The following is a 12,926-nucleotide window of genomic DNA, read 5'->3' as shown; positions in this document are numbered from 1 at the left end:
TTACTGGTTTATTATCAGTCCCTCAAGAGCTTTCATTACTAAATTTTATTTGCAATATGACAGAGAAAAGCCAACTTTATTTTAAGATGATACTAAAATATATGACTAAAAATTCTCAAGCAAGGCCCAGGAGTTGAGAAGTCAAAAGAGATAACCTGTAGAATTCATAATAGAATCTTCACAGTTTCATCTCATTAACATTGCCAGATACTGATATGTTATCATACTCAAATTTTAATAGAAATACACATTTCACAGCAAATAAAATTTCTTTTGGATTACCTATATACTCTTACTCTCCAAACCCAAGAGAATTACCAGATACGTGTGAATACATATACATTAATGTATGTACGTATGTGTGTGTATACGGATATAGATAAATGACCAAATTAGCATGACCACAAGTCTCAAAGTAATTGGACTGAGAAATGTACTATACTTGTTACTTCATGTTTTTTGAGTTATCAAATGTCACTTTTCCTATATTTAGAATCTATAAAATAGAGAAAAAGTTCATGACAAGTCTCATTACCTTATAAGAAAATAGAAAAAAAGATTTTTACCTTATAGATTTTAGCTTTCACGAGAAAGAGTTCTATTAATGTAGGTGTACTTTCAATAGCAGTATTTATGTACTCCAAAGCAATAGATGGCTGACCAATTTTGTCATAATGTTGTGCCAAGTAGTACTGGACCCAAAGTAATGTGGTTGGTGGTTCCTCCTTTCCATCATCTTAGGAGAAGAGGGAGAAGAAACCAAGATGAGGCATTACATATATTAAGAGCACCCCCCAAAATGGTCCCTATGTTTATTAACAAGGAAAGTACTATGAAAGGAGTTTATTTATGTATCTAGCTATAAAACTCCTCCTAAGTTTATAAGATCTTTGGAAAGGTCCATATTTTCTTTTCTGCATCCTTATAACCCCTAGCACAATCCCTTTCATATAATAACTTTATGAAACAAACATGGGAGATAAATAAGGTCTAACTACCTAGAAAGAAAACTGAAACAGGTAGGGGGGAGACAAGCTGTACTAGAACTATGAGAGCATACTGATCAGGATGTTATTTATAAAGGGGGAAGAAATTAAAAATGTTCTCTATTCATGTGAGGTTAAAAAAAAAAAAAAGCCCTGGCTGCTTAATTGAGTTTCTAGCTAATGCACCAAACTGTTATAAATATACTTGTAATGTGGTTATTTTGAATTTGGTGATTATATTCTTAATATATTTTAATATGCTGAATATGCAAAGATGCAAAATTTAAGTCAAATAAAAACTATACCCCAAAAATGAGATGACAAGTAAAAAAATTTTTATATTTTACTTCATGATTTAATTTTAATATACTGACAAGAAAATGTGTAAGTTAAATATACAACCCACACATTAAAAAATTCTTTTTTAATACAAATTTCTAAAATCTGAGAACTGATACGTGCTTTCAAAGAAAGCAACAGATTGCTTTTTAAAAAATTTTTCCTAGTAAAAGCAGGATGGCTCAGTGGACAAATAATAGGAGTGGAACTCACCAACTCCCCATCTGATAGATCTGCAACAAAAGTGCTGCATATTCTTGGGCATGTCATTGAACCTCTTCCACATTTGTAAAATATGTAGGAAAATGCTGATAATCAAAGGAACATTATGATGATTAACCAATGAAATCATGGAAAAAAGTACTATTAAATTAATCTGAGACCTAGAAACAATGACCAACCCAATAGCAATATGCACCCAGGGTCCCATACCGGGCTTTCCCACTACAGGAACCAGAACTCCTAGGAAAAACAATTGATTCCAGGTCTGCAGTGGCAGCAATAAACTGGAATATCTTGTCTTATTAACACCCAAGAAGTTATCAACTACTACTATGGTATGTAAAGAATGGGACCATTTGAGATTTGTAATGTGGTTATTTTGAATTTGGTGATTATATTCTTAATATATTTTAATATCATGCTGAATATGCAACATCAAATATTTGATATAAAACATCAAATATGCTTAAATCCATGAATTCATAATACTTTTTAAAAACGTATTTGCTGTCTTTGAAGGATGCTATTGAACCAACAATTTGTTATTTTGAAAACTGGTAAAGAAATTTTAAAAAGGAGGGAGTGGGGAGAAAAAACCCATTTATCATGCTTTTCCTATGCAAACTGAAACATTGTGTCAACAGGTAATAGAGGAAGAAAATTTTCTCTTTTAAAATAATAAAGAATAATAGAGTATCACCAGTTGGTAATTCTTAACAGTTGCTAACATATGAAACAAACACGTATGCCTACTAATAGAAGAATACGCCACCACCTGTAAGAATCTCACTCACTCCTCTGTTTAAAAAACAAAAGCAAAACCATCAAAACAATATTGAATCTCATCAAATCTCTAGTTGGACCTGTCCATTAGAAGATTCTGTCATGACAGAAGTGTCCTGTATTTTCCCTTTCCAACATGGTAGGCATTAGCTATATATAGCTACTGAGCAGCACTTAAAATGTGGCTACTGCAACCGAGGAATGGAATTTATTTTATTTAATTTTTTAAAATTTTAATTAGCCACTGTGCTACTGGCTATCATACTAGCAACAAACTTCTACATTGAACTACCAGTTTATAGGAAATTCAGAGAGCAAGGAATAATGTGTTAAGCAACACATAGGGTACAGTCAGCAAACTCTAGACTGGGAAAACTGAAAAAAAAAAAAAAAAAAAATTTCTTCAACAAATAAATTGCAGGAAAAGGGATAGGACAGAAACCCAAAAGATAAAAAGAGTTTAAGAGACACATCAACCAAATTCAAAGTACACATATCTGAATCTTCATTCCAACAAACTTCAAAAAAGGAAAGGCAAAAAAAAAATGACATTTATAACATAACTGGAAATGTGAACATGGACTGAATAGTTATTATTAAGAAAGTATTAATTTTTGTCAGGCATGGTGGCTCATGCCTATAATCCCAGGACTTTGGGAGGCCAAAGCAGGCGGATCACTTGAGGTCAGGAGTTCGAGACCAGCCTGGCCTGGCCAATATGGTGAGACCCCGTCTCTACCAAAAATACAAAAATTAGCCAGGCATGGTGGCAGGCACCTGTCCCAGCTACTTGGGAGGCTGAGGCAGGAGAATCACTTGCACCTGGGAGGTGGAGGTTACAGTGAACTGAGATCATGCCACTGTACACCAGCCTGGATGACAGAGCAAGACTCCATCTCAAAAAATATATATATTAATTTTCAGGTATGAGAATGGCATTAGGTTATGTTTTAGGTTAAGTCCTTCTCTTTAGACATACTGAAATATCCATGGATAAAATGATGTGATGTTTGGATCTGCTTCAGAATAATATGGGAGTAGAGAAAAGTAGGAGAGGCTATAAATAAATTCAATTATGAATTAAAAATTATTGAAGCTGAGTGCTGGGTAAAGAGAGGATTATTATACTGTTGCATTTAGTTTTGTAGATGTTTTTAAAATTTTACATAACATTCTTTTCAATAAACTAATGTGAGGTGGGACACAGTGGCCCATGCCTATAATCTCAACACTTTAAGAGGCCAATGCAAGAGGATCACTTGAGCCCAGGAGTTTGAGACCAGCCTGGGCAACAAAGTGAGACCCTAAGTCTACAAAAAATTTAAAAATTAGCCTGGCATGATGGTGCATGTCTGTGGTCCCAGCTACACAGAGGACAGAGGCAGGAGGATCACTTAAGCCCAGGAGGTCGAAGCTGCAGTGAGCTGTGTTCACACCACTGCACTCCAGCCTGGGGAACAGAGCAAGATCATGTCTCAAAAAAAAACCCAAAACACAAAAAACAAAGATAATGTAATTCTCTTCTAACCAAATATCATCACACAATGTGCAAATTAATGGATCTCCCTCTCAAAGAGAAAAAAATTTAATGCACTGTGCTTACTGCCTAAGTAATAATACTGACCTTCTGATTAAGAATTTCACAATGTATTAAAATTTTCAAGATGTTTTTAAAACATAAAACTTGAGGACTTACCATTGGGGTTAAATAACCGGCAGCTTTTTAGAGAGGTTTCATAACCTACTACTAACTCTTCTATGATTGCCACCTAGAGTACAAACACACAAACACACTTTAATAGAAAAAACACACATTTACTATTCTTATGCAAAATATGTTATTTTCTACTAAAACACTAAATAAACACTCCAACACTCACACCCTCCTTTATTAAAAATATCTTAACCTCTAGATACAAATTTTAAAATACATCATACTTTTGCACAGGTGTGCATTAAGATGTAATTTTATAAAAACTTATTGGTTACTCCTTTTCAGCTGAACCAGAAATCAGGAAAGAGTTGGACAAAGACAGGCAATGTTGTGGATGATTTATATCTTGATTCTTTTAACAAAGTTTGTATAAATGAACACCCACAGTAAACATTTGCATTTAAGAATTAAATGCTATGTGAAAAGAGAAATTCTCTAAGTAGATGACAGTATTCAACTTTCAATTTCACAATCCAGGGTAAAACATTAGTAAAACTCAAAGAATACTTTGAGAGTTTGTTAGGTCCAGGAGAATGAGTGGCCATCCAGGTTCTGGTTTCTCTTGAGTCTTGACTATACTACTCGCTCCTGGCTTCCTGAGAGATCTCTGAGCATTTTTTATTTACTACTTCTGTTCTTTGTTTAATCCATGTTTAAGGGATTTCTATTACTATTATGGCTTTATTGAATGACCTCAACCTAACTGACTCAACAGACTAATATCAGCTCTTTCCAAAACCTCAATAAATTGTGAGGACTAAAGATTGCAGCTAGGTTATTCAGGTGCACCCATGTTCCCTCCTACAAGCTGAGCTACAAGCCTACTAAGACTGTTTTGTTTTCTCAAACATCTTTGAATCAGTTGCATTTATTACTCTAATGGCAGAATTCAGTATTGTGTAAACTTAAGATGTGAGAATGAAAATGACTGTTCCATAAGTTGAATACCAAGGAAAGACTAAAAAGATAAATTAGGTATTTTTAACCAGTTTAGATCTAAATCAAAATATCTTAAGTAGAAGAAAATCATAAAAATATAGGATTCTATACATAAGACCACTTCATAAGCATCAAAGTCTGACTCTTTAAAAACTGGAAACAAAAGATCCCACTTGGCCAGGCATGGTGGCTCACATCTGTAATCCCAGCACTTTGGGAGGCCGAGACGGGTGGATTGCCTGAGGTCAGGAGTTCAAGACCAGCCTGGCCAACATGGTCAAACCCCATCTCCACTGAAAATACAAAAATTAGCCTGGTATGCTGGCACCTGCCTGTAATCGCAGCTACTTGGGAGGCTGAGGCAGGAGAATCGCTTGAACCCGGGAGGCAGAGGTTGCAGTGAGCTGAGATCACGCCATTGCACTCCAGCCTGGGCGACAAGAGTGAAACTCCGTCTCAAAAAACAAAAAACAAAAGATATTTTATGGATGTGATTTATGCAAGAAAAAACAAGTGAAACAGCAATCAAAAAAGCCAATACGTTGGGTCTCCAGCAAAAGACCGGCAAATAAATGCACATTATGTAATTCTGGTTAAAGTGTTTCATATGTCTCATTTGCTCCATCTTTGACTCTTCAATGTAACTGATTTTTTAGAATCCAAACAATATGCCTTGATGACACTGTACTTATAACCAAAATAATCTAAAAATTAAAATTAAAATACCCTTGGCCAGGCACGGTGGCTCACGCTTGTAATCCCAGCACTTTGGGAGGCCGAGGTGGGCGGATCATTTGAGGTCAGGAGCTCAAGACCAGCCTGGCCAACACGGTGAAACCCTGTCTCTATTAAAAATACAAAAATTAGCCAGGCATGGTAGTACGCGCCTGTAATCCCAGCTAATTGGGAGGCTGAGGCACAAGAATTGCTTGAACCCAGGAGGCAGAGGTTGCAGTGAGCCGAGGTTGCGCCACTACACTCCAGCTTGGGTGACAGAGCAAGACTCAGTCTCAAAAGAAAAAAAAAAAAAATTAAAATAACCTCTAAAGAAGCATTCTGAATATTATTAACATGTAGCTGAAAGAGTAAGCTGACTTATTAGAACATCAAAAAAACTCTTCTGACAGAACTTTTTGTCTACCAAATTTAAAAAGGAGAAAGAAGACTAAGCTAAAACTTAAGTTAAAAAAAAAACAAAAAACAAACATACTCTGGCTTCTGACCATGAACAAGATGAAAGAAAATGGTGAAGAAATTATTACCTTATCAACTTTTTATAACCTACAGTGACTCATTAAAAGTTTATAGCAGAAAGGAAACAGAAAACAAGCAATAAGTTACTGGGCTAAAGAAAAAAAAGAGGATGAAATGGAAAAAAGAAGAATCAGAAGCATTTAAATTGCAAACTGGGAAGACTGACATGAGATTCACAAAACACGTACTACTGTGCAGAGATAATCAAGAATCAATAATTCCAAATACTGAGCAAAGAAATGGTAGCCAAAAGAAAGTATCGTATTTCACTTTACCTTTTCTTTGTCTTTGTATAATGATCTTAAAGTATTGAAGACTGGTGGGCAACCCTTGCTGAAATTCATCCTTAGGAACTTATCCAAACATTCTTTAAACTTCTCACCTTGGAAGAGAAAAATCCTTTTCACTTATATTTATCAAGTATTTACTTACATTTACCAAAGTATTTACTTACATTTACCAACTTACATTTAGTAGAGTTGTTAGACAACTCTAACAATGTATAGCTTAAACTTAATATGCATACTCATACTTAAAACCAAGAAAAGAAACTTTAAATCATAAAAGCATTTCTATTCCTTTGCAATTATTCTCACTTACCAGATAAAAAGTTTAACGGCAGCCTTCTTGGCACCAGTCCCCTGGGATATTTAGTCCAGGCTTCCTCATAAATTTTTAGCCGTTCTAACATATTAGCTGCAGACAAAGAAAAATTCTTTGTTATATATAATCATAAATTGTATATTTTTTCTGGAAAATTACGAACTTCTCAAAGTATACTAAAATTCTAATATTTAAAAGAAAATTGGAATTATTTGTAATCTTACACCTACTATTTCAACAATTATTTTAGACTATTTCTTTTCAATTTTTTTATCTTAAGTACATAATTATCTTTATCCTGTTCTGCTTTAGGTAGGCTTTTAAAACCTGAGAACTTCTTTAGTTCTGAAAAAGCCTTGGTTATCATGTTTCCATATATTGCTTCTCCTACTATTCTCCTTAGCTTCTCCCCTCTAACTCCTCTCCTCTGATTTTGGCCATGGCCTCTCTTCCATTCAATTAAAATTTTTATTTTAGTAAGTAGGTTTTTGATTTCAGATTCCTAATTGGTACTTCTCCTAACTATTCATGTTTCATGGCAGCAATTACCTCTATCTTAGATTCCTCCATCATCTCTACTCTTCCTTTTGCAGACAGTGGTGATTACCATTCCTTGCTGGTGTTCCTAAAACAGTCTGAGAATCTTTGTCACAAAGTAATCTGCAACAAGGTTTCTCTTGTATATTTCAATGGCTCACAACTAGCGTTGAAGGAAACAAATCAGATCACCTCTGCTGAGGATCCTGCCTATTTGTTTCTGGGCCTGTTCCCCCAAGTGGACCCCACTTATGGGAGAGGGTGACTGGGGGACCACAGTCTGAATCCAAGTTTGAGTGACAGAAATTTAACCCCTCTTCCCACAAAGGAACAGTGATGCTCATTCAGCCTGGCTACATTTACGTGACCCTGGCAAGTCACTTCGATGCAGCCACAGCTTACCACAGAGCTTATTCTTGCTTTTAAGAATATATCTCCGTTTCTGTCAGTGGAGATTTCCTTTTATTTAAGAGGCAGTGTCTCACCATGTTGCCCATGCTGAGCTCAAATTCCTGGGCTCAAGCAATCCTCCCGCCCCAGCCTCCCAAAGTGCTGGGATCACAAGTGTGAGCCCCTACACCTGGCTTCCTTTCATGTTTTTGATGCTACTATGCATTTGTGAATTTTTTTCTAAAGTTGTCTCTAAAATTATTTTCTCAACCATTCTATAAATCTATAAAAGAGAGGTTTCAGAACATGCTCAATCTGTCATATTAAATAGAAGTTTGCAAATGTACTTTTGTATTCAGATTTTTTTTTTTTGAGACACAGTCTCGCTCTGTTGCCCAGGCTGGAATGCAGTGGCACTATGCTGGCTCACTGCAACCTCCGCCTCCTGGGTTCAAGCAATTCTCGTGCCTCAGCCTCCGGAGTAGCTGAGACTACAAGGCACACATCACCGCGCCAGGCTAATTTTTTGTATTTTAGTAGAGACGGGGTTTCACCATGTTGTCCAGGCTGGTCTCGAACTCCTGAGCTCAGGCAATCCATCCACCTCGGCCTCCCAAAGTGCTGGGATTACAGGCGTGAGCCACTGCGCTTGGCCTGTATTCAGATTTTAAACCAATTCTTAACCACTATTATTCTAGTTGTGCTTTTCAATGAGTAAATAAAATATATATTAACAAAAGAAACAATAAAACTTAGTAAGTTTTAAACAATACTACCTGGCTTGAGTGCTTTTTCCAAGCCTTTGTAATAGGCCCAGTTTTCAGGATTTCTCTCTTGCAATCCTCTATAAACATCTGCAGCATCTTCCAAACGACATAGTTGCAACAGAAGTTCCCCTGATTAAAAACAGAAAAAAAAAAATTAAATATCTGAGAAAACCTTCCAATTAGAATTTTAACTTTTCCTCAAAATTTCTCTTAAAATCTCATTATAAATCAGTGTTGCTAAGTGGATGGACCTGGTTCCAGTTCCCTTAAGATCATTTACCAAGTTATTTTATGGTCTCCTTCCTTTTTTGAAGTTCACATTATTTAGAAATGCCATCCTCTTCACATCCTCAATTTATTCAGAAAATCTGTCCAATGCCCGGCCAGTTTCTCACATTCACTCAACACACTGTCACCAAGCCATCTTCTACTCCTCAATTATTCCTGATATCATATGGAACAACTTCAGCATCAAAATTAATGACTCAATCCAATATCCTAACCTTATGATCCCTTAATCAGCTACAAAACAATTCTGCCGTAGCAGCCCTTAATCTGGCTACATTAAAAACTATCTAGACTTTACCTTTTAATGTCTTCCAAGAAGCAATTAAGCACCCTATTTTAAGCTTAACTGTCTTTTCTTTCTGTCTCACTAATCCTACTATTCAACTTCAGAGAAAAAACTATCAGCCTATCAGCAACTTGTCGACTCACTGTTGCCTTCCCTGGACTGCATGACCAATCACATCATCCCTGAATGATATTAGCAGCCCCAATTATCAAAAATCAATCTTAAAACCTAGGCTCTTTTGTTTACTAATTTTAAAGACCAGATCTTCCCAACTGTTTATTTGCTCCACATTTTCTTATGGAAGGAAACAAGCCAGATGAACAGAGAGAGACAGTGGTTTCACTATTATATATGAGCTCCAAAGCCATATAAGCTTCAAATATTCAGGATTCCTTTTCTCCATCCTTAATGTGCTTCCCTTCATCCAAGGTATTATTTTTAAGCCACTACTTCACCCTTGCATCCTTCACTCTCTGTTATATCTTTCGCTCTCATATGATAATAAAAATGAACACTTACTGAGTACTTACCATGTGCCAGTGACTTTTTTTTGTGTGTGTGTGATACAGTCTTGCTCTGTCACCCCAGCTGGAGTGCAGTGGTGCGATCGATCATGGCTCACTGCAGCCTCGACCTCCTAAAGCGATCCTACCACCTCAGCCTCCCTAGTAGCTGGAACTACAGGCATGTGCCACCATGCCTGGATAATTTTTGTATGTTTTGTAGAGATGGGTTTTCGCCATTTTGCCCAGGCTGGTCTTGAGCTCCTAGACTCAAGTGATCCACCCACCTCGGCCTCCCAAAGTGCTGGGATTATAGTCGTGAGTCACCGTGCCCGGCCACCAGTGACTTTTAAACGCTTCACATGCGTTAACTAATTCAATTCTCAGAACTCTATGAGATAGATTACTATTACTTTCATCACTTTAAAACTGAGAGGACTTAAGTAAACTTTCTAAGAGTCTTGCAGATAGTGATGGAGTTACGATTTGAATCCAAGGAATTTATCTGAAAGAGCACATATTCATTCATTCATTCTTTCTTTTTGAAGACAGGATCTCATTCTGTCACCCAGGCTGGAATGCAGTGGTGCAATCCTGGCTCACTGCAGCCTCAACCACTTGGGCGTAAGCAATCCTTCCACCTACGGCAGCCTCCTGAATAGCTGGGACTACAGATGTAAGCCAACACACCCAGCTAACTTTTTTATTTTTATTTTTTGTAGAGATGCGGTTTCCTTATGTTGCCCAGGCTGGTCTCGAACTCCTAGGCTCAAGTGATCCTCTGGTCTCAGCCTCCCAAAGTGCTGGGATTACAGACATGAGCCACCATGCCTTACAAGCCCATATTCTTAGTATCTGTACCAGCGGTTCTCAACCAGGGGCAGTTTTACCAACATTTAGCAATGTCTGAAGACATTTTCCTGTCTCAGTAAGGGTGTTGAGTACTACTGGCATCTAAATAAGCTAGGAGCGCTACTAAACATCCTACAATGCACAGAAGAGATCTCCACCCTCAACAACTCAGGCCCAAAATGTCAACAGCGCCAAGGTTAACAAAGCCTGCACTATACTAACCAAAAGCCAACTTCATCAAAAACACTAAAAATAACCCATAGCTGAGTACGATGGTTCGCACCTATAGTGGGAGGCTGGGGGTGGGGTTTGGGGGGAGGATCATTTGAGCCTTGTTCAAGTCCAGCCTAGGCAACACAGCAAGACCTCACCTCTAAAATAAAAAATAAAAATAACCTGCACCTTTACTCCCCTCTACACTACACCCATCCTCGTTTCCTTCCCTCTATCTTCTACCTTTTCTGAGCAGAAGGAACTGGTGGTATAAGAATAAACAATAAAAAATTTTGCCTAGGCTGGGTGCGGTGGCTCACGCCTATAATCCCAGCACTTTGGGAGGCTGAGGTGGGTGCGTCACCTGAGGTCAGAAGATCAAGACCAGCCTGACCAATATGGAGAAAGCCCGTGTCTACTGAAAATACAAAATTAGCCAGGCATGGTGGCACATGCCTATAATCCCACTACTCGGGAGGCTGAGGCAGAATCGCTTGAACCCGGGAGGTGGAGGTTGCGGCGAGCCAAGATCGCGCCACTGCACTCCAGCCTGAGAAACAAGAGTGAAACTCCATCTCAAAAAAAAAAAAAATTTTTTTTTTTTTTTGCCTAACTGTGCCCATTGATCCACTCTAAGAAGTTCCTGAGTGATCTTGACCATCTTATCTTCTCCCACCAACTATCCCTACCAGCAACACTGCCTTGAATTTCTAAAGATTGCTAGAATTTCCAAAGATTGATTCTACCCTCACTTCCCTTCTATTCTCTTTATACACCCTGTCCCATTACCTAACTCAAAGTAGGTATTCAATACATATTTTGTGGAATGAGCTGATAGCCTTATTTATTTCATGTAGAAAACGGAAGCAATTAGAGGAAACTCCAAAATATGCATTACATCTACACATTTACTTGCCCGCCACTTACACACCACCACTACTTGTTGATGTGAACTATTCATGTTCTTACCTAAATTAATCCTTCACATGACATCAATCTACCACATGACATTCTCTCTACTGTATCAAATATTCTATCTCTATTGGATCACTCCCCAGTCAGCACAAATACACGCTATGAAAAACAAACAAACAAAAACTTCTTTTGAGCCTGCATCCCATTTCATCTACCAGCACCCCATTTGTTTCATTTACAGCAAAACTCCTCAACTGAGTCATGTGTGCTTCCTATCTTCAGTTCCTCTACTCCCACTCCCTTTTTTTTTTGATACGGAGTCTTGCTCTGTTGCCCAGCCTGGAGTGCAGTGGCGCGATCTCAGCTCACTGCAAGCTCCGCCTCCCAGGTTCACGCCATTCTCCTGCCTCAGCCTCCCGAGTAGCTGGGACTACAGGCGCCTGCCACCATGCCTGGCTAATTTTTCTGTATTTTTAGTAGAGACGAGGTTTCACCGGATTAGCCAGGATGGTCTCGATCTCCTGACCTCGTGATCCACCTGCCTCGGCCTCCCAAAGTGCTGGGATTACAGGCTTGAGCCACCGCGCCCGGCCTCAGTCTCTTTTAAATAGACTTGTTTGGGCTTTTACCATCCTTCTTCCAGAAGCTCAGAAAGTGCTTTTGTTAAGGTCACCAATGACTTCTAAATTGCTAAAAATCCACTGGTCAGCTCTGAGTCCTTTATCTAACTTTACCTATCTGCCATTCTTCCTCATTAATGAAGTTATCAAAGGGATCAAATGAAATAATTTGTCATTTATTTCCATAAAGAAACTTGAGGCCCAAGCCTCGACCCTGTTCACAGAGCTATTTAGTGGCCAATGAGACAAGTTTTTTCCAGACTTGCGACCTTTCCAGCAAGTCAGAAATTTCCTTCCTTTATGATTAACAGACTACTAAAGAATGACTACTTCAAATGAAAGAAGGTTGTCTTGGATCTGCAGTTCACAAGAGAGCTCCCTCCAGAAGTCTTAGAATTCCAGTTTTTCTTATCAGTACCATTATCCTCCGACAAAAGTTTATCTGGCAAATAATGGCTATACCTATTATGCACATGGATGTATATTATACTTTTTGTGTTCAACCTCAAGGTGAGCCAAGGGAATGTGAAACCAGCAAACTTCAGTTCCCTAGACTAGCAAGGACAAAGCAGCATTTCAGAAGGTAATTTTTTAAAAAATCACTTGTCCTTTCATTACGTGTTATTCTTCTTTTATTTTCTATAATCACGCCCTCAACTTCTAAAACTGTTAAGACTCATTTTTCTCAGCCCTCTGCTGAGTGGGATCTACCCCT

The 12,926-nt window shown here is 37.9% G+C and overlaps 1 protein-coding gene across 2 annotated transcripts in view; it reads right to left on the bottom strand.

Annotated features, from left to right (window-relative positions):
- NAA15 (N-alpha-acetyltransferase 15, NatA auxiliary subunit) overlaps positions 1 to 12,926 on the bottom strand; it is an 88,368-nt gene that overhangs the window by 32,414 nt on the left and 43,028 nt on the right. For both annotated transcript variants that reach the window (XM_008974114.4, XM_003820670.6), the window contains exons 7-11: positions 8,544 to 8,663; positions 6,838 to 6,933; positions 6,513 to 6,619; positions 4,027 to 4,099; positions 567 to 736 (exon numbers count right to left, since the gene is read on the bottom strand). In XM_008974114.4, the coding sequence (XP_008972362.1) occupies positions 567 to 736; positions 4,027 to 4,099; positions 6,513 to 6,619; positions 6,838 to 6,933; positions 8,544 to 8,663 (566 nt within the window). The remainder of the gene's footprint in view (positions 1 to 566; positions 737 to 4,026; positions 4,100 to 6,512; positions 6,620 to 6,837; positions 6,934 to 8,543; positions 8,664 to 12,926) is intronic.

The sequence above is a fragment of the Pan paniscus genome, chromosome 3, assembly GCF_029289425.2.
Source record: "Pan paniscus chromosome 3, NHGRI_mPanPan1-v2.0_pri, whole genome shotgun sequence".
Lineage (NCBI taxonomy): Eukaryota > Metazoa > Chordata > Mammalia > Primates > Hominidae > Pan > Pan paniscus.
The sequence above is the reverse complement of the archived record's forward strand: the minus strand, read 5'-3'. Positions and strand labels throughout refer to the sequence as shown.